At 38.5% G+C, this 21,716-nt stretch overlaps 2 protein-coding genes across 4 annotated transcripts in view; both read right to left on the reverse strand.

Annotated features, from left to right (window-relative positions):
- Positions 1-244: 244 nt before the first annotated feature.
- POLG2 (DNA polymerase gamma 2, accessory subunit) lies at positions 245-19,858 on the reverse strand. 2 transcript variants are annotated; one of them, XM_089901431.1, is made up of 10 exons: positions 16,721-19,858; positions 12,463-12,589; positions 12,244-12,349; positions 11,211-11,384; positions 10,471-10,545; positions 10,196-10,336; positions 7,889-7,969; positions 5,589-5,689; positions 3,567-3,684; positions 245-388 (listed from the first exon to the last, which is right to left on the reverse strand). In XM_089901431.1, the coding sequence occupies exons 1-10, from the start codon at positions 17,271-17,273 to the stop codon at positions 299-301; spliced, it is 1,566 nt and encodes a 521-aa protein (XP_089757557.1). In that variant the 5' UTR covers positions 17,274-19,858; the 3' UTR covers positions 245-298. The 2 variants fall into 2 exon arrangements, with proteins under 2 accessions (XP_089757557.1, XP_022444873.1); XM_022589165.3 differs by lacking the exons at positions 245-388; positions 10,471-10,545 and having other exon boundaries at positions 667-3,684.
- A 118-nt stretch (positions 19,859-19,976) lies between these two features.
- The window catches only part of DDX5 (DEAD-box helicase 5), a 6,935-nt gene continuing 5,195 nt past the window's right edge, over positions 19,977-21,716 (reverse strand). For both annotated transcript variants that reach the window (XM_089901429.1, XM_022589185.2), the window contains 2 exons: positions 20,883-21,107; positions 19,977-20,683 (listed from right to left, as the gene is read on the reverse strand). In XM_089901429.1, coding sequence (XP_089757555.1) covers positions 20,280-20,683; positions 20,883-21,107 — 629 coding nt within the window. In that variant the 3' untranslated portion in view covers positions 19,977-20,279. The remainder of the gene's footprint in view (positions 20,684-20,882; positions 21,108-21,716) is intronic.

Below are 21,716 nucleotides of genomic sequence, written 5' to 3' on the forward strand. Positions count from 1 at the left end.
TGTGAAAATAATACCATCCAGGTATGCAGCTCTCTGATAAATTTAACAGTGGTTACTACAGGAGTGAACATCAGAAACCACCCATAAATATTTTAAAATATACTTATGAGGGCCCCACTGTTAAGAGAAATAGTAAGTCTGTCTGGGATAGGGCTCAAATATGTTTATTTTTAAAAGCTCCACAGGAGATTCTGATGTGTAACTCCAGTCAGACACTTCTGATCTGGATAATCCTCCATAAATATTTTTTTGCTTGTTTTTTTTTTTTTTTTTTAATCCTCCATAAATATTACTTACCTCAACTGCAGTATAGACATTCCATGTTGCCAGTTAGTGCAGTCAGCTGATCTGAGACCAGGAATTCGATCTTCCTGTGAGGCTGAGGCCCCTAAGAAGACAAAGTACCTAAATAAAGGTACCTGTGGGCAGGACTGAGATTTTCTTCAGAAAAATAATTTTTAAAAACATTTTAGTCTCACAGTTATATTAAAACTAAATATTGGACCCCAAACTGCAAAAATGAAATTTAAACTTTTAAGTAGCCATGGTGGGAATACAGGCGTTGCAGTTCTGAGAGTTCTGTGGTTAAGGTGAGATAAAGCAAATGAGCAGTTGTGTGTCATGGCATTCTAATTTTATCACCCTCAGTATTCTTGAGAATTGGGATTCTTTTTTTTTTTTTTTTTTTTTTTTTTGCAGTACGTGGGCCTCTCACTGGTGTGGCCTCTCCCGTTGCGGAGCACAGGCTCTGAACACACAGGCCCAGCGGCCATGGCTCACAGGCCTAGCCGCTTCGCAGCATGTGGGATCTTCCCGGACTGGGGCACAAACCCGCGTCCCCTGCATCGGCAGGCGGACTCTCAACCACTGTGCCACCAGGGAAGCCCCGGGATTCTTGATGTGGGAGGAGATACAGATGTGTGATAGAAGAGGTTAAAGTAAAAACTCTTAAGTCCTAAAGGGGCATGAGGGGACTTTTGGGGGGTGATGGAAATGTTCTATATTATCATTGTGGTAGTGGTTACACATTTGTCAGAACTCATAATCTGTACATTTAAAATAGGTAAATTTACTGTATGTAAATCATATCTCAATAAAGCTAATCCACACACACACACACACACACACCAGTCCTGAATTTGAATTGCAATTATTGGTGAGTTCGTGATGGCACCCAGAGTATAGTCTCCAAACAGTTTTCCAGTAAAATGAACCAGGGCTCCTTGGAGAAACTCTAAACTATACAATCTCTATATTACATATTAGATACCAAGGAAGCTATCAAAGACTACTAAAGTTGTGCCAAAAGGACTTGAGGCCAACATGAAGAGGCTCCTACTGGCCAAAGACAGAACAATTTGTGTATGAAAAAGAGTAACTTTAAAGAGGACAAATCTAGCATTTCTCCCACCTTTCCCATACCTCTAAGCAAACAGCAGATGAGATATTTTCTTTTATATAAGTATTCTAGCTAATAAATAAAGAAGGAAGATGGAATCAGAATATCCCCATTTTGCCACCTCTAATGAACTGACTGATCTAGGCATTGGTCAATGATTGCTAGCATTCCCCCAAGAGAAACAGCCAGACAGTCACCGCTCCCTGATGGGAGAATACAGCCTATAAAATAATCTTGCCCACCCCCCCGCCAAACTGAACTTGAAGCTGATCAAGCCTCTGGATTCAATTCCCAATCTATAGGAAATATCGGGAGAGGAATAGGTTAAACTACACCAAGGGGATTCAATAAGCAAAATCCAAACAGTAGAAAACACCATAACAAACAACTCAAATGTCTTGGAAAAAAAAAAAAAGAGTGTGAGCAGGTGAGAGAGAACTCAAATCTATTGTATAAGGATAAGAGAGACTAAAAGACCTACAGCCAACTTCAATAAATGGGTCTTATTTGGATCCTGATCCAACAATGAGACAACTGGAAACTAAGTGGATATGATATTAAAGAATTGGTTTTTAAAAACTTTTTATTATTAAAATCTTCAAACATACACAAAAAGAAGCAGTACATGAACTCCCATGTACCCATCACTCAACTTCAACAACTCAGCACTATCCCTATTTTCCCTCCATATTCTACCACTTTTTAAAACTAAATTTTAAAACAAGTCTCAGATATCATATATTTTTACTCAAAAATATTTAAGTATGTGTCTCTATCAGACAATGACTTTTTAAAAAGAAAAATAAAGCCATAATATCATTATCACACCCAAGGAAATTCTCAATAATTCCTACTGTCATCTACTGTTAATTTTTTTCAGGCATGAGAATGGTTAACTTAACAAAAGATCCTGAACTAAAATATTTACAAATGAACTGATAGCTGCGATCTGCTTCGAAATAACGTAGAAGGGCGATGTGGGGTGGATGAGGCAAGACTGGTCAAGGGTTGGTGGTTGTTGGTGCTGGGTGATAGGTACATGGGGTTAATTATACTATTCTGTGTATGTTTGTGTTTGAAATTCTCCCCAAGAGCAAAAAATAATAACCAAAAAATAAAGACCTACTAAGTAAAGTCAACTCAGATAAGCCAGCCAAGCTTTTAAGACATTTTACACAAAGTATCAGAATTTTTGTCAGGTTGGTAATGACAACATAGTTAACACAAACATAATCAGCACACAAAAGTTTAAAGATTTCTTATAAACATATCTATTAGAATCAGACATGAAATACACTAATATTAGATTATGCCATTTAACATTTATTTTAGCTTGCTTTGTAAAAGTCAATAAATGTTCTCATTATTAAAATTTTAGTTTTAGGTTAATCTTTGATATTTGACAGTGTATATAAAGACCCTTCTTTCCTGATAACAAAACCCATTTCAGAGAAGACAAGACAGTACTGCCCCAAGGGATAAATTGTGTTTGATCCAAATTAATCATGATATTCTCATTCCCTTGGACAATGACTGGCCTAGTAATGACCATGTGATTCAGTTCTGATAAATAGAATAAAATGTAAATAAGTCTTCTGACCAGGATGTTTGGGAAAGCTTTTACTTTCCTAATTAAAAACAGAAGAGCCTTGGCTGGCTAGCTCTTATCTCTTTGACTTTCTTCCTAACTCGAATGTGGCTGAGAAGGCTAGAAATACATCCGCCATCTTGTGACTAAGAAGAAACAAGTATAAAGTTAAAAGCCAATATACTAAAGATGGTGGAAAGACAGCCAAGCGCCTTGCTCTCTAACTACTATAGAGGAAACAATTACACCAGCTCTGGACAGTCTACTCCCTCGATTTCTTGTTATGAAAGAAACAAACTCCAATTTGCTTAAGCCAGTATAGCAGTCCTTTTGTTTCTTATAGCTGAACATATTCCTGATACCATGAAATACATCAAGAAATATAAGTAATAAAAACTGAATCAAAAAAAGCACCAAAAAATCCACTTCTGAGTGCAAAGAGGCTAAAAAAGAAAAACACTAATAGTAATCTCAGTTAAATAAGACAACCAAATTAGGAAAGGAGAATATTTATTACACAAATATTAGAATCTATACATTCTTAGCTGATGATATATATTTAATTAAAAAGTCTTTTACTTTGGATATATGCATCGTTTCCTTCATTGTGGTGTCTCTACTTCTCAGGTGTATTAATCCATTCTCCAAAGTAGCTTCAGTAATCAACACTGTGAAGAGGATACTCATTTCATCGTATCTAAGAAAAAAAGGTAGTTAACCAAAACACGTGAGCACAAATATAGATTGTAAATTCACCACATTACCAGCTTTAATTACTCAGGAGCCAATGCCACCTTCAAGAGTCACAAAACTCAGGGACTTCCCTGGTAGTCCAGTGGCTAAGGCTCCAAGCTCCCAATGCAGGGGGCCCAGGTTCGATCCCTGGTCAGGGAGCTAGATCCCACATGCTGCAACTAAAGTTCCTGTATACAACAACTAAAGTTCTATAAAAAAATTAAGAAAGAAAGAAAGGAAAAAAAGAGTCACAAAACTCAAAGGCAGGGCTTGAGAACTGAACCCAAAAATACTTTTTTCAAGTTTCTGAATCATTTTCAAAGTAAAATTTTCAGGAAGTTTCTGACTTATTATAATAGCTAGGCAGTCATAAAAGAAAAGAAAATATAAGAAATGAACACTGGTACCTCAACACACCATTTGGTGTGATCTGGATGAACCTCAGAATAACCTCAGCCTTTTGGTATTTGGATACAATCCAAGAAAATAATTTTAGACAAAACTCTCTTATAATACTACTATAATATTAAGATCTAGTGTACAACAAATTATACCAAAAACCATGCTAAATATATACCTTAGTACACTAACTTACAGTTTCTAGTTTAGCAATAACTGAATATGTTCCACACTGGCCTTCCTTCTGTTTACCCAGTCATACTATCTCATTGTTTCTTTTCTTTTAGGACTCCACTAGAAATTATCTTATTTATCTACTTGCCTGTTGTCTATTCTATCCCACTAGAATATAAGTGTCATTAAGAACAGGAAACTTTTCTGTGTTGTTTACTGCTGTATCAAAGAACAAAAAATATAGTGGGTGCTTAATAAATATCTGGAGAAAAGTATCCTGGGACAAAGGAAAAAAACTATCCTGGAACATAAAGCCTTTACCATGTAAAGAACAACTGTAACTTGATATTGTCCACATGACTCAAAGGGTAAGATTTTAGAAACTGAGAACACTGGGAAGTTCAAGTACCACCCCTTCATTTTATATATGATAAAGCCATCAGTTGCTTTATCTATAGAAACTTATTTTTCTTCTGACATCATCTGAAAGGTATATTTTAACAAGTTACTACAGAACTGAGGAGCAAAACACGAGGCTTCACAACTTTTCACCTAAAAGATATGTATTCAACACAAAAAGCTAAAAAAATAACAAAATAAACCCAAAGTAGGGAAAAATGAATTATTTTATTAAAAAACAGAAGTTAATGAAAATAGCAGGGGGTAAGACTAGAGACAGGAGATCAGTTCGGAGATTATTTCAATAATCCAGTCAAGAGATACTGGTGATCTTAATGGGGAGATGTGGATGTGAGATACATTTAGGAGGAAGACAAGAGTTAGTGATGGACTAGACTCTAACAGTAAGGAAGAGGGAGGAGTGAAGGACAATATCCAGGTTTCAGTCTTGAGCAATCAGGTAAACAGAGGTGCAGATCACCGAAAAAACTAGTTCTCTGTTCTCTGGAATAGAATTACCTTCCACTCAGCCTGAGAATGAACAAGGCCAGCAAGGAAAAGGCACTCCACTCATGTTCCCCCAGTCCCGATTCAACAAATGTGTCTAATATAAATAATTCCATCCCTGATAAACTGATAAACTCAGGTACACATACTTCATGGTGTTAAATCTTGAAGTTTCACATAGTTTGTGCTCATATATACCTGATGAGTATTGTTTCCTGCTGTACCAATGAACTAAGGGTATGTGGTTCTGTAAACAGGAAAGTTAGGAATAATTTTGAATTATAGTATATATAGATATTTAGAAGAAATCTGTTACTCATAAAGAAACATCGTATAATCAAAAACTCTGAATACATTTTTTTAAGCAAGAAAAAACACAATTCTTACTTTGAATAAAGTTGTTCCAATGAGGATGGCACAGTTTCCAAATAACCAGGCCACACAGATATTCCATTTTCTAATAATTCATTAAATAGCCCTTGACAAACCTGGGGAAAAATACAAAAACTCTGAATATGAAAGAAAGAAAAGTAGCTAGAGTTATTACCCTATTTTTATGAAACCACCAATCATCTTTTTCACTCTTTAAAGTGGGCATAAATCCCTTTAATTACATGATAATATTGTTGATAATTTTATATATTGTATACTTATAAATTGTATACTTCTTCTGAAGAACTTAAACACTGCAAAGCTGAATACTAAATGCAAATCTGAAATTTTTATACCAAATATAAGAATTTTTATTATCATCATTCATAACACAAATAAACAAAAGCAAAACAGATTCTATCAGAAAAAAACAGTCCAAAGGGCTATGTTAACTCTAAACTTATCTGAGACTTGAGAACTGAGCCTAAGGGTTATAATACGATGTAAGGAAGAGCCATTAAAGGAAACTAAGGAGAAGGAGCCAGAAAAGTATGAAGAAAACCCAGAGAGTGGTGTTCCTGAAGCCAACAAAAGAAAATGTTTCAAGAAGAAAAGAATGATTGATTAGTTTCAGTGGAATGCTGGAGACAAAAGCCTGATTGGAAATACAGAAGTAATGATGAGTAAATGACATAGTACACTTTACTGTTTTCTTAAAAATGGTGAAGCAAGAAAAAGAAAAATTTTAAACTCCCTTAACAATCTAGAATTAAAATTCTAAAGCAGAATTTCTCTCATTGGCACTGATATAGGATGTTTAGCAGCATCCCTGGTATCCATTAGATGTCCGGAGCACCCTTCCCCACCTTCTGACAACCAAAAATGTCCCCAGATATTACCAAATGTCCCCATGGGGAGGGAGAGGGGGAGGATGGTGGGATGGGGTAGGGGTGTGTGCCTGAGCTAGAGCACTGTTTCTCAAACTTAAACACCAGAATCACCTGGAGGGCTTGCAAAACACAGATGGCTCAGCCTCGCCCCCCAGAGTTTCGGATTCAACAGGTCTGGCAAGAATTTGCATTTCTAACAAGTTCCCAGGGAAAGACCACAGCGAAGTAAATGGGTATTAAGGTACAGGATATTTTGGGGATAGATGAAAATATAGATATTAATAAATCTAAGAAATTATCAGGGAAAAATAAATATGAGTTTTAGTAAGTTTAGTTTTGGTTGCCAGCAGAAAATGTGCTCTAACAGAAGGTAGAAAAGGAGAGAAAAAGTTCTAAGCATGATAAAGCGCAGGTGAAGACATGGGGAAATAACCCACAAAATCTCTTTCATAGCCCAGAAAGTTACATACGTAAGGATTCTCTTTGTCATACTGCTGAGGGGAAAAGTGTTAAAAACAGAATAAGACACTACTCTTTTGGTAAAACACCCAAGGCACAAGATACTACTAATATTCTTACAAACAAAAACAGAACAAAACAAAAGGCCTGCAATGGTAATGATGAAAATCTAGGAAGCAGAGTTCTTTGTCCTTCAAGCAAAAAAATCCCTAGGAACTTGGTACCTACCAGGGTGTTGTGGAGCCTCCTGCAATCCTGGGGGAAATGTGGAAATTAAGCCATTCTCTTCCCTTTCCCTGAACTCATTATCCCCACCTTCCCAGACCCCTGCACAGGAGCCCAGGAAAGCCAGGTCAATCTTTCTAGTATCCTCACTCAGGTCCCTGGATGGGTCTGAGTTACCCAAACAGAAATGACTGCTGAAGGGGTCCTGGTTTTTCTTAACAGTATTTAATTTGACCAGATAGATTAGAAAAATAAGATTACAGATCTAGAACTTGTGCTTATACCAAAAAGTATCAAAAGTGTTAAGTTAAAAAGGGAAGAGGGTAAGAAATAATTCACTAGACGTCTGTACAAATATTTTGATTGCCAAAATTATGCATACTCATTAAAAAAAACGCAACTATGACTGGGCATGACATTAACAGCAAAGCCCACTGAACTGTATTCAGCTTCTTTAATACAATATACTTCAAATTATCTGTAATTAACTGTAGTATTTATTATTATTTAATTAAAATTCATTATTAATGAATGATTTAATTAAAAATTTAAAAATTCATTAAAAATGGTTTTTTCATTTAATAAAAATTTCATTATTTAATTAAAATATGTTCACAGTTCATTATTTAATTAGAATTTTTAAAAAAATGAATGAAAATAAAACTTTAGATGGCAAACTACTCATTTACTTGGAATAACGGTTATAATTGAAATCATGACATTAAAACTTATTTAACCCACCTGTCTTAGTTCCACTGTTGGGCCTCTTCCCACATCCAAAGCAACCTTAATAGGGGCTAAACAAGGGTGAAGTTTAAGCACCTAAAACAATTTAAAGAGAAGGGGTAAAAAGGACAAGCACTAATAAACATGAAGATGTTTAAGCAGTTAAAATTTTCTGTGTGAAAATGGAAGCTAGCTGAGGTCATAAAAAATATCACGTAATGATGTATCAACCATCTTTATTCAACTGCTCATAGATGTCTCCATTCAGGCATTCTACAGAAATAAGTTCACTTGATATTCTCCCATTTTCTGACAAATCCATTTTCTCTCAGTTGAAATGCCCCTTTCTGGCATCACTGCCTTCCCTACCCAGCCTGAGCCATGTGGCTTATCACTTGGACTTTCTCTTGCCAAAACCCATCACTCTATGCATTCATTCAGCCATTCAACAAACATGTGAATGGCTACTTGGTACGAGAAATAATTCTAGGTGGTGGGGACAAAAATCCTGTCCCTCATAATGCAGAGAAGCAGATAACAAAATAGATAAGTAAATAATATATTTGAAGGTGGTAAGTGTTAAAAAAAAAAAGAAGATAGGAAGTGCTGGCAAGGGGTGGGCTGGTGGAGGGTTGTTTGCTATTTTAAATAAGGTGGTAAGAGGGAATTCCCTGGCAGTCCAGTGGTTAGGACTCCACGCTTCCACTGCAGGGGGCGAGGTCTCTGGTGAGGGAACTGAGATCCCACATGCTGCACGGTGCAGCCAAAAAAAAAAAAAAAAAAAAGCTACAATGGGACCATTAAAAATAAATAAATAAATAAGGGGGTAAGAGAAAGTCTCCTCTCTGAGGTGACATGTGAGCAGACTTGAAAGGGGATGCAGGGACGAGATGTGAACTTGGAGGAAGAGCACTCAGACAAAGGGGAGCATTAATGACAAGGCTCCTGAGCTGGGAGCACACACTGCGCATGTTGTAGAAACAACTATAGGTCTGTGCTGCTGGAGCAGACTGAGTAAGGTGGAGAGGAGTTGAAGGTCAAAAAGGATAATGCTTTGTAAAACATTTTAGGGGCTTTGGCTTTTCCTCTGAGTGAGAGGAGGAGCTTATTGGAGTGTTTAGAGCAGAGGAACAAAGTAACGCGTACCTTTTAAAAAGGCCACTCAGTGCAGGGAGGTGAGGATGATGGTGGCTTAGATCAGACTGCAAGCAGGGGAGGTGCTAAGAAACCGTCAGATTCAGGATATATTTTGAAGACAGAATCAAAGAGGTTTTGCTGATGGTTTGGATGTGCAGTATGTAAGAGAAAGAAAAGAAAGGATCCCCCTGTTTGTCTGCTACACACACCCTATAAATCCCAAACAATTCTATAAATGGCCACATCAGGCTAAACGAGCACTGCATAATAAATCACTAACTAGGCAGAGTGGTGCTACAAACTCATGGTGTCTAATCCCAGTTGAGCACTCAACACGTGAAAACTTGATTTTGGGGAAGCTCCCTTTCCCATTCAAGGGAAATATGACTATTCTAAACTCTTGCCACTTAAACCCCTATTCCTCCACATTTTAAGCTAATAATCTTGCTTCCTAATTCCCCAAGAAAATAGAGGATATGAGTAAAACTTCCTTCAAGGGCTAACCAGCTCCAGTAGCCTATTTATATCTATACCATTGTTTCTTTCCACCCTGCTGTTTCAAAAAATAACTCCCTTTTCAAGACAAAACCCCCCAACTTGTGTTCTTGATTCTGTCTTGGTCCTTCCTGTTTCTTCTAAAATCTTGCTCCATTAGGTACTTCATTTCTCTCCTATAGCTTCAACCTCTCCTCTCTCTTGATTTTGAGCCCATAAAAATGCTCAAATTGCACATCCTAAAATAAGCCTTTCCCTTGACCCAGACCCATGTCTAGTTCCTGTGATCCAGTGATCAGCCGCTTGGGGTCAGACCAGAAGCAGAGAGATTAATACCACAAGTCTTGCTGGCCTGTTTTACTTACTCCTACTTAACACTCAGCTTCTGATACAAGCAGAAGCCATAAGTGAAAAGGCTCAGGGGCTAAGAATCAGAGACAGCTGTCCAGATGTCCAAGTTCAAACAGAAACGCCTTTGGGATTACCCAAGAGGGATTCCTTCTTCTATTCTGTGAGAACCTGCTTATTATTCCTGTGGGCAGATTCTAAAAAAACTTGAAAAATAAATAACTTGCACTAAAAAAATTATTATTCAGAGTTTATATTTGAAACCAAGTACACTAACATAAAAAAAGGGAGAGAAATTTATATTTTTAATTTCCCAAGTCTATCTCTGAAATATCAAAGCACCTTTCTATGAAGATCTTTCTTTCTTGTGAAGGAGTTCTCTGTTAGCTGGAAAGAATCATAGAGATATGCCAGCATGCCTCGGTCTAGATCTCCATTTATGGATAAAACAGAAGGAACCACATTTTTCCGTCCATCTCTGCCCTTCACAGAAAAGGAGAACAAAAATAAAGCATCATTTAGCAGAACTACCTCTTAAAATTACATTTTGCACTTACAGAATCAGAATACAAATTGATCAGTAAGTCTAGATAGACTGATGAAATTTTTAAAATTACCATTTGGCAACCCTCACAGTAATAATCGATTTGGGCAAGAATCATCAATGGATGTTGCAACCAGTAGGCCAGAATCTGGTGAGAAACAGGTTATTTACATAGTCAAAGTATCTGCCCACAAAAGGCTTATTAATTACTCATCAATTAATAAGTACAAAATACTTGTCAACTTTACACTGGAGAAACCTGGAAGCATCATCTTAACCAAGCGATAAAAGTTAACATCACCAGTAACAAGCCAATATGATGCACTGAGAAGAGGGTAGCACCATTTCTGTGGCATTCTTAGCAAAAATACATAAATCATGAGGAAACATGAAAGAAACTCAAACCAAGGGACATTCTACAAAGTAACCGGTCTGTACTCTTCAAAACTGTCAAGGTCATGACAGACAAGGAAAAATAAAAGGAATTATTTGAAGGAAACTAAGGACACATGACAACTACATGAAATACAGGATCCTAGATTGGATCCTGGACCTATAAAGGGCAGATTAGAATAATTGGTTACATCTGAAGGGTTCTGTGGATTTGAGAATAATAGCAGATTACTGCTACTTTCCTGATCATAATGATTGCATTGTGGTTATACAGGTGAGTCCCTGTACTTGAGAAATGCATACTGAAGTATTAAGACGTCATGGGGCACCATGTCTACAGCTTATTCTCAAATGGTTCAGAAATGATCACAGTTAGAGAATCTGGGTAAAGGATACATAGGCGCGCAAGGTAAAACATACATGTAATTGAGCTACATTTTCAGGATACATGTGTAAAAGTTCATGATCTCCTAGATTCCAAAGGGTTTCTATTGGCTCCTTTCCCCACGGAAAATTGTAGTAAAGCTTGTTTCCTTTTCGGCCCGCTTCATCCTGACAGTCACTGCTGCTGAAGTTAGATGGACTCACAGCAAACTGGAAAAGAAAGTTTGTCTTATTAACTTATTAAAATAAATATTAAAAAGTAAAGTTGCCCCCAGCAACTGAATGAAACTGGTCAAGTCCCAAATAAAAAATTGTTAAGTTTAATTAAATATGAGTGAATATACTGTTACAAACAGTGTTTTTTAATCTGAAAGAATTACACAGAAAAACTGTTCATGCTATCTAGCATTTCTGTGGTCAATTAATAAGAAGGGAAGGAACCATGAACTAAGTGGGATAAAGAAGAAAGTATCACACACTCACCATTCTCATCCTTCCTTATTTGTGATCATTCCATTTAGTTTACATGGGTGTTTGGAGATTTTGAGAGTTAGAGAAATAAGACAATGGCATGACAAAAATGCTTACTTCAACTCTTTTCTCTTAGGCTTACACTGAAACTTGACTGTAAATTACAGGACCATTTGACTAATATGGAGAGTTCATGGAGGTTGGAAGCAAAACTAACACAGTATTGTGAAGCAATTATACTCCAATAAAGATCTTTAAAAAAAAAAAAGCTAAAGCTGTAAGAGTGGGCAAGGGTCCAACTCTACACCAGTCAGGAATGCCAGGTGAGGGATTTGAACTTTACCTAGAATGTAAAGTCTTACCAACAAAAGTTTCTGAGCAAGACATCAACAGACGTAAAGTAACTTTGTTTTATGGAACAATGAAAATTATTACAAAGAGTTTTTTATATGTAGTTGTTAATTTATTATAGCTGTCTCTTATAAATATAACATAGCTACATCAAAATAAATTTCATTTATTGTAGAGAAGTATTACCTCTGACACACTAAGACAATTTGCCTAATCATTATTAAATTAAGGGTAATTATTGTAGTACCTTTCTCCACCACAGGAGTCGATGACGTAACCAGAAATCAAGCCACTGGCTCGCAGTTCTTGCTGAAGTAAACCATACCAGTGAAGCTTCAGTCTTTTCACCGATTCTTTGGATATCAGAAATATCAGATAATCACTTATTTGAAAATCATATAATCTATCCCACAGTGAAAGTGACTGTTTAAATACAAGGCCAAGTTATTTCCATTTTTTTGTGTACCTTTTAACACCATCAGGTGTCTGCTTAGTATCAGAAACAGGATGAAAACACACTCCAATCTGAGCAAGGCCAAAAGGTAGCCTCTTGTTTAGCAGATCCAGGTAATTAACATAATGCTCCAAGGCGCCTGTCAAAAGATAAACCAATCACTATATAAACCTATTTTATAAACCCAAATAATTTTGGTCAATTTATAGACAAATTAATAATATAATGCTAACACAGCAGTAAGTACAGTAGCATGGAGCTACTAAGGCAGATCCTAATTGATTACCACTTAATTTTAGGTAGTTTCCCCCAACTTTTTAGTATGAAGATTTTCAAATCTACAAGAAAGTTGAAAGAACAGTACAATAAACATCTGTAAACCCTTAACCTAGATTCACCAATTGTCAACATTTTGCCACATTTATTTTCTATTTCTTGTTCACCCCAAAACATTTTAGCATGTACCTCCTAAAATTAAAAATATTCACTGTATACCACTATTACACCATTAAATTAATCATAATATCATAATTTCATCTAACTTATGGTCAATATTCTATTTTCTCGAATTGTCACCCCAAAAGCCATTTACTGCTGCTCTCTTTCTCCCTAATTAAGGTTAACTCACTGCATTTTATTAGGTCTCTTAAATCGCTCTGAATCTAGAATATTTCCCCGGACTTCTCCCTCTCTAACTTTGCTTTTAATATCAATTTTTAATTTGAGAACAGGCCAGTCATAGATTATCTCACATTAGATTTGTCTGAATTTTTCCTTATTTAATTTGGTTTAATCATTTTTAGCAGGAATAAATACTACATAGTTGATGTATATGTGCTGTTGCATCCTAACAGGAGTAACACAGTATCAAATAATCCCACTTTTAATGAAACCAGATTTGATTACCAAGTTAAGGTAGTGAATATCCATTCCCCAACATTATCCTGCTCCCCAACAATCTTCCACCCAATATTTTATTTTATTTATTTTTTAACAAAGGGGCAATCGTTATCTTTTAATTAATTAATTAATTTTTGGCTGTGTTGGGTCTTCGTTGCTGCATGCGGGCTTTCTCTAGTCGTGGCGAGTGGGGGGGTTGCTCTTGTTGCGGTGCGCGGGCTTCTCATTGCAGTGGCTTCTCTTGTTGCAGAGCATGGGCTCTAGGCGCACGGGCTTCAGTAGTTGTGGCTCATGGGCTTAGTTGCTCTGTGGCATGTGGGATCTTCCCAGACCAGGGCTCGAACCCGTGTCCCCTGCATTGACAGGCGGATTCTTAACCACTGCACCACCTGGGAAGTCCCACACCCGATATTTTAGAATCTGTTGATGAACCCCTGCTTGAATTATTATTATACCGAGGATTACAAAATCATAAAAAGGTGATTTTTCTATCCTATCTTTCCTTCTACATTTATTGCATAGCTCCTACAAAGACAAACTCTTTTCAACTCCTCTTTCTACCAGCAGCCTCAATTACTTAATTTTTTGTTTAACACTGTGGATTAGATTTTTAATTTTATTTAATGTGTTCTGATCCCATTACCATCAATATTTATTTTAATGTTCAATTTGTCCCAAACTTAGCCAGTGGGAGTCTCCTTCAAGCCAGCATCTATGTCCTTTTAACATAAACCCACTAGTCTTCTAGTAATTCTTTGCTTTCTAGCACCATAAACTGTGCCAGAGTCACTTTGTACTGCCCTGCCCCATACCTGGAATGAGCCATTTCTCCAAGCACTGGTTCCTTTAGAAACCAAATTCTGGGTACTAGGTGTGATCATTGCTATTGTCATCGCTTCTAGGCCCCTTCAATGAAGAAAGTTAGGAAATTTGTATTTTTAAAAAATCATGAATTCACACTAATAGTCATTTCAAATTTAACATTATAAAGTTTATCCTTGCCTTGTACATCTTTTCTCTTTCAGTGAAAATCTTGGTTCCTAATAAATCTATCCATTGGTCTATTTGCTTTATCCTATATGTGAAACAGCTTCAGAATTATAATCCCAACATTTCTACTTACAATAAATCAATACAATAAAGTTCAAGATTTCTTTGTAGTTCTTTATGCACTTAGATTATATCCCACTAAATGATAACACTGTGTTCAAAAGTTACTTGATTTGAGATTTCCACTTCTGGTAATAGTAGACAAGCTTGTTGATAACAAGAAAAACAGGTCAAAAAACTGAAAAAAAGAATCTGTTTAAAGACACAGGAGAGCTGTCAAGGCAGTAAGGACTTGAGGGTCCAAGATTTGGAGAGAATGTAAGAACAGAGGTGAACCCAACATTTAGTGCTGCTTTTCCAATCTGAAGTAGGAGAACTAAGAAGCTGAAATGCTGAGCAGAGCTTCCTGACATCGTATGGGGCTAGGAAGCCCAAAAATTGTAGTTCGAGGCTCTTAAGGAGGAGGGGCCCTGGAAAACACCCCAACCTTTCACTACGCACACTCAAAGGGCTACACTCTAGGAGCAGAGGTGAAGCAAAAAGACTGAAATCCAGCCTCAATACACTTAATCCCGGATTGTATTAAGAAGATATGCCCTAGCTGCCTGCCAAAAGCAAAAGTAAACCCTCCCAGGTAGAAGAAAACAATGCCACCCAGAGCCTCAATTTATCTCTACAATTAACACACAAATTACCTAGAAAATCTTAAGTCCAAATGACCAAAAGCCCGGAGTAAGACAGATCACAGAAACCGACATATCTGAGTTATCAGATATAGACTTTTAAGTGTAATTAATGTGTTCAAGAAAGCTGATAACAAGATGCTGGGGGGTGAGTCTAACATATGTGTAATTAATCACAGAAGGACAGAAGAAAGAATGGGGCAGTAAAAATATTTGGAGACAAAATGGCTGAGAAATTTTAAAAACCGTTCATAAGTAGAGGCTACCACAACAGCTCAAACATGAAATAAAGAGGGTAAGGGCACTGGGCATAGAAAGAAATGGCAAACGGGTACTCAGAAACTAAAAACACTAGACAACCAAAAATTTGGCAAGTAAGTGGATTTAAGTTTCTAAAGGCAAGAAAATGTCTGGCACATCAATAAATGCTTTGATGAATCTAAGAGAGCTATGTTTCATTTTCTAATAGGGAAGAAAAGATTTATTTGTTTTGGGACATGGTAATGAGCAGTGATTTAACTTCCCCAAAGTAAAATCATCATAGAATAATTAAAGCAGTACAAATCAAAATTGTCACGTTTACCCACCAGTTTAAGTTTGCTTTATTTTATTAAGGAAATCTTTAAAGTTTACAATATAGGTACCAATTTTCAGAGAACCATGGACACTGGTTATTTTAAATTACTTCCTAGTACCACTTAATAAAAAATGGTAAGGATAGCATTTTGCAAAGATGAGATGCTGTGGCAGCAAGTCTGTCCTGTAAAAATTCTGAATTTTTTTTTCCAGAATCTCTGCTATCATGATCTATTTGACTTTGAAGGCATATTGTGCCCTACAAATTTCTGTGTATTCACTCAAGAATCGCTTATAAAACTTGATTAGTCCTATTATTCTGCCAATTCAAAAATTACCTTAAGGGCTCTTCAAACAACAGATTGTGTAGATCAGTTTTCGGTAAGAAAAACTGGGGGAGGACATTTTCTTGTTGCTCTAGAAAAACGAGCTCTCGATTAGCCTATAGTGTGTAAAAAAAAAGAAAACTATGAAAAAAAATAAAAATAAAAAAAAGAAAACTATGGAAGTATTTATAAATATTTCAGTAACAATGAACCAATGATTCAAACACACGATTTAATTTAGGTCCTAATTCTAGGGCCGCTCAATAAACTCCAAAATTCTAGGGTTGCCTTGTGAAACTGAGAGCTTTACTAGAGCCTTGGGCCGGATTCTTTTTTTTTTTTTTTTGCGGTACGCGGGCCTCTCACCGCTGCGGCCTCTCCCATTGCGGAGCGCAGGCTCAGCGGCCAGGGCTCACGGACCCAGCCGCTCCGCGGCATGTCGGATACTCCCAGACCGGGGCACGAACCCGTGTCCGCTGCATCGGCAGGCGGACTCTCAACCACTGCGCCACCAGGGAGGCCCCGGGCCGGATTCTTTAAGGAACAATAACGATCCCATGAACCAGTTTTCTCCAAGGCAGCAACACTGTCAACAAACCCAACTACTTCAAGAAGACTGAGAACCAGATAATTTCCTTTCCATGTGAACACAGGGCCAGCTGCAATCTGGGAAATCGAGCGAGTCTGCCTTTCCACCCCGACACCTATTTTGAAGCATGAAATCGTGAAGCATACCGTGAAGAAGGTTCTCCCGCAGTTTCCCAGAAGTTTTCAGTAAGTTCTCAAGAAATGCTCCTAGCTGTTCCTTACTCAGCTCTTTGTCTTGCGAGATTTCGCGTAGCGTTTCTGCAGAAACTAACCTGAAGGCACTGTCCCCGGGCAGCGAAGGGCCTGGTTCATGGTAGAGGGCGTCTACCGGGAAGACCTGCTCCCTGAACACCACCACCGTGGACCACCATTCCGCCGCCAGGTTCTTCCGCAACTCTATACCCAAGGGGCCAAGGCCGGGGTGGCACCCGCTCAGTAAAGAATCTCGACTAAGCTGTCGCTTGGTGCCACTGAGGAAACGCCTTTTCTGACAGATCTCTACCAGCACCTCGCTCTCCTCGCCGCCAGACTCGGGGCCTTCTCTCAGCTCGCTCACCGGGGGCAGCTCCCCGTGCGACCTCAAGGGCCCTACAAAGGAGCCGCTCCCTTCCGTCAACTGCCCTCCATCTACTCGACTAAACCCAGACAGCAGGCACCTGCAGACTTTCTGGCCGGCCCTGACGGCTGCACCACAGCGCATCGCCCTCAGGAATTAAAAGTGCACAGACTCCTATGAAAGGCTAACATGTGTAATATGGGTCCCGAAAACCCGCCACAACCGGGAGTAGGGGGCCACCTGCGCAGGCGCGACGGAAGTGAGCGTGCGCGCGGCCGACCCCACCAACGGAAGTACGTCACTGCGTTCCGGCCGCTGCCGCCACCGCCGCGTGCCTATCCCACTCGCCAAGGCGAAGTTAGGCTTCCTGTCTCTTACATCCGTCACGTCCGGCTCTCTCTACTTGTTCTTTTTGTCTTCAACACCGATAAAGATCATTCCCATCTACTTTTCACTATCCCGCTGTTGCCACTATTGAGTCAGCTTTACCTTCCCTTTTTTTTTTTTCCGCAAATGAAACATCAGAATATTTCGGTGGCCTTCCCTGGTGACGCAGTGGTTGAGAGTCCGCCTGCCGATGCAGGGTACACGGGTTCGTGCCCCGGTCCGAGAAGATCCCACATGCCGCGGAGCGGCTAGGCCCGTGAGCCATGGCCGCTGAGCCTGCGCGTCCGGAGCCTGTGCTCCGCAACGGGAGAGGCCACAACAGTGAGAGGCCCGCGTACCGCGAAAAAAAAAAAAAGTAAAATAAACTACTTCGGTATTCTACAAACTACCATTTAAATACACCTTCTCAGCCTTATGTGTTCACGAAAATAAATCTTAGTTCCCCTCTTTACAATTGTACTCCTTAATGGTAGTTTAGAGACCCACGCCTTGCGTGCATCTCTAGTAAAATGGTGTCCTGCCTGCCCTCTCCTGGGAGTGCCCGTTGAGGTTGTGACGGGGAAGGAGTATAGTCCCTTTACATATTGGTGTTAAAAGGGATGCCCTGGGCCAGCAGCACCCGCATCACCTGGAAACGTTGCTTAAAAAACAAGCTGCTGAAAAGGGCCCAGCAGTATTTAAACTCTCCAGGTTAACGTGGAGGCACACTGACAACGAACCACTCGTGCAGAGTTGTTCTACCAGAGTACCCTTCTAAAAGGCCCTTCAAAAATAACTTGAGAAAACCTGCTTAAAACGGAGATCCAGGACTACGGAGCAGACTTCTGGCTTTACAGCTCCATTTTAACACTTGGAAGAGACAGTTTATGTAAAGGGTAGCAGCTTAGCAATGAACACAATATAGGAAGTTAAAATTCATCACATTTAAGGTGGTGTTGGACACATTCAAAAAATCATTCCATACAGAACATGTGAAAATTTGTTTAAAAGAAGATGCTAGTAAAACGGTATTGCTGGAAAGCAATTATATTAACTGCAAAGCTGGGTAACATTTATGTGTGTTTTCCACACCCCGGAAACACACGAGAGGCCTAAACGCAAATAAATAAAAGAGAGAACGGGGAGAAAAATCACATTTATTAGTTAAGACAACCACAGGCTGGACACAACACACATGCTAAAAAGTGGACTGTCTTTTAAAACTTACTTCAAAAGGTAAAGAGTTAAATATTTTCCACAGCCCCACAATCATTTGTGTTTACAAAATAAAAGGCCCACGTTAGACACTGAACAGAAAATGTAATAAATACTCCAACCTACCCCAAAAGCTTCTTGTAAGTTAAAAGTCATAATGAATTTGACTAATCATGCTATTGAAAACTGTTCAATTACTAGAGCCTGAGCCAGTTTTCAATGTATTAGTCCTAAAAATACCACTCATTATCCTGCCCCAGGAAAATTCTAGTTCAGTCTTACATTTTAGACCTAAGGCATTAACACCAATTAAAGCCTCACTTTAATAACCAGTATTTAAATGCAGTCTCATAAAGACCTTTTCTCTTCTTGCAAAAAAACACACACCAGAGCCGCTGGGAAGACATTCAGGTCTTACTTCTAGCCATCACCGAAAGGAAGTATTAAGGTTGGTGAGCCAAAGTTAAACCTAAAGCTACCCACTGGATCTTTTTAGCAATAAACCCACGTTGACCCTAACAGAAGGACCTATATCGTAGTCTCCGTGCTTTTGGTAACATGGCTTTCCTCTAGGTTAACCGTTAATTTCGAGGATTTTCCTAATGTTCATTTGAACATAAATACACCTTACATTTTGAGTTCCCTGAATTACTGGACATTCATGACTCCCAGTGTGACTACAGTTAAAGAGTCCCAGGAAGCCTGTGAAACGAGCCTCTCTCTATACTACCTACACTAACACTGAAAACAAATTCAAACTTAGCTCTTGGCCAACCATCTTTTCAAGGGTGTAGTCTTTTCAGCTTCGTTCAGTATTTCAGTTAATTCATAACATGGCCAGGAGCACAAATATAATCTCTTCAAAAATAAGTTATTTGGAGAGTTCTCTAATTATAAATTTTGCAAAGGGAACAGAAGTCATCTGTGTTCTCACACTAAGCGGTCTGAGGGTGGGGCTATAGTTATTTCCTGTATGTTCTAGTATCTCATTTCACCCCTCTGCTAAGAGACTATTAAATGACTCACCTGATGTTGAGAAGTAGAGAGCTTTTATGCAATCTAGCCTAGAATTGTTAATCAACCTAAATCAATCGCATTTTAATCCTTAAAATAGGAATAGATCACAGGAAGAAGGGCCTTCTGATCTTCCCACTTCCCAAAACTATAGAAAGCACTCAATTTAAGTTTTTATGATTAAAAAAAGACCATCTAAGCCAAGTTTTACATGACATTATATATGTAAAATAAAGTACCATTTCCACTTAATTCAGTCTTCAAATATTTTTTATTGGAAGGCCATGCATTGCCTTCATTTATTGTATTTCAAATCACTGTACATTTACTTTTGTGAAAACACTGCCTGCATTTTCTAGTACAAAAAAAACCTAAAAATTGTTTCAGGAATGTAGAGAAATATCCAACTTAAATAGCGAAAAAGTGCACCATAATTACTGCTGCACTGCAGTCATTTCTGCATTTCCCATGTTTCTTAAATAACTATCTTGTCTGATAACACACGATATAAAGAGCAATTATGAAAAACAGACATTTACACATACTTCTAAAGTCTTATTGAGAATATCCTGTTGGCATTGGATAACCAATCATAGGCGCAGCTGCAGTAGCAGGATATGCATATGCCTGTTGGTTCATACCATTGTGCATATTTGCAACATTACTTCCATATTGCTGAGTGCTATCATAACCATTCTGGTAAGTCCCTGTTGGATTACCAGTCCTAAAACTGGTCTGTATACCAGCAGACACAAAATTACTTCCAAAGCTCCCATTGGTGTAATTTGCAGCACTGTAAACACCATTTTGAGTTTTTGCCCCAAAATCTCTCTTAAGCAGACTAGAATAACCTCGGTCATAATTTTCCCTGTCTCTAAATGTATTAAATCCACCCCTTTTGCCCGCAGAGTATCTGTCCCGACGGTCATCCTTCATGCCTCCTCTACCCCTGGAACGACCTGTCAAGAAAAAAATTGCAGACTTGATTATTTCCATGGCATAAATCATTACTAACAAAAGAATTAGATCTGTGAAGTATTTTTTCAACTCCATTCTTCACTGAAGATTTTACTCACCCGCCAATACCATTTAAAATTGATTTGTAGGCAATTAGGTGACCCCAAACCACCGACATTTCTTATCAAAGGTTGGTCTTACCTGAACCTCTGTCTTCGACCAACTGAAGCAATTTGGGATTAATTGCTTGATTAGCTTCACGAAGCACAGAGATAAGGTCGCTCACTTGCTTTATGTTATTAGGTGTAAAGAAAGTGTATGCTGTGCCTGTTTTGGTACTGCGAGCAGTTCTTCCAATTCGATGAATATAATCCTCTGAGGAGTTAGGGTAGTCATAATTGATGACAAATTTCACATCTTCCACATCTGTAAGGTGTTGCAGTGTGGCAAAATAGCAATGTACGGAGTTTTGCACACCACAACAGCCAGACCAAAAATAAAAAGTTAGACAATTGTATTCCCAAGAAGGTATGGGCTGCAAAAAATACAGTTAAAATGGTTATCCATTCCCTGTAGGAATACCATTGAGGTTGGGTGGGAGGGGGGGAGGGGGGAGAAAAAAAGAAAAAGCACACGTCATCCTTATGCCTCATTACCCACCCAATGATGGAGCCTGTCAAAAGGACGTGTGTATTCCCTAACACATTCCCAAATTAACAATCCCCTTACAGATCATCAAGTGACATCTGAATGCTTCTGCGCAGTAGGGCCACTATTAAAGGTTCACAGCAACCTCCTCATGTGCTCTCGTTTTGAGGACCTTTCAACAAAAATATACATGGTCCTTTGCATTACACACTTATCAGAAGTTCAAAATTCTGGCCACACTGCTTGTCTTGCCAAGACCTTACAACCGCAGCTGCAAGAAAAACATACCTGTCCCCCAAAAGTTGTTTTTATGCACTGTGTCTCGTCTAGGCAAGCGCTTCCAAGAAGCCAGGATTCACTTGAGAATGTGTCTCTCTCTGGCAGGTC

Source organism: Delphinapterus leucas, chromosome 19, assembly GCF_059928025.1.
Source record: "Delphinapterus leucas isolate spDelLeu-1000000601 "Yukka" chromosome 19, BTC_Dleu_Yukka2, whole genome shotgun sequence".
Lineage (NCBI taxonomy): Eukaryota > Metazoa > Chordata > Mammalia > Artiodactyla > Monodontidae > Delphinapterus > Delphinapterus leucas.

Bases quoted from the DNA above. Each gene is read 5' to 3' on its own strand.
- POLG2 (XM_089901431.1), bottom strand. From the start codon at position 17,273: ATGCGCTGTGGTGCAGCCGTCAGGGCCGGCCAGAAAGTCTGCAGGTGC. The intron at 12,350-12,462 runs GTACACAAAAAA...TGATATCCAAAG, and splicing joins ACACCTGATGGTGTTAAAAG to AATCGGTGAAAAGACTGAAG. The intron at 5,690-7,888 runs GTGGGTTAAATA...ATTTTTCCCCAG, and splicing joins CAACAGTGGAACTAAGACAG to GTTTGTCAAGGGCTATTTAA.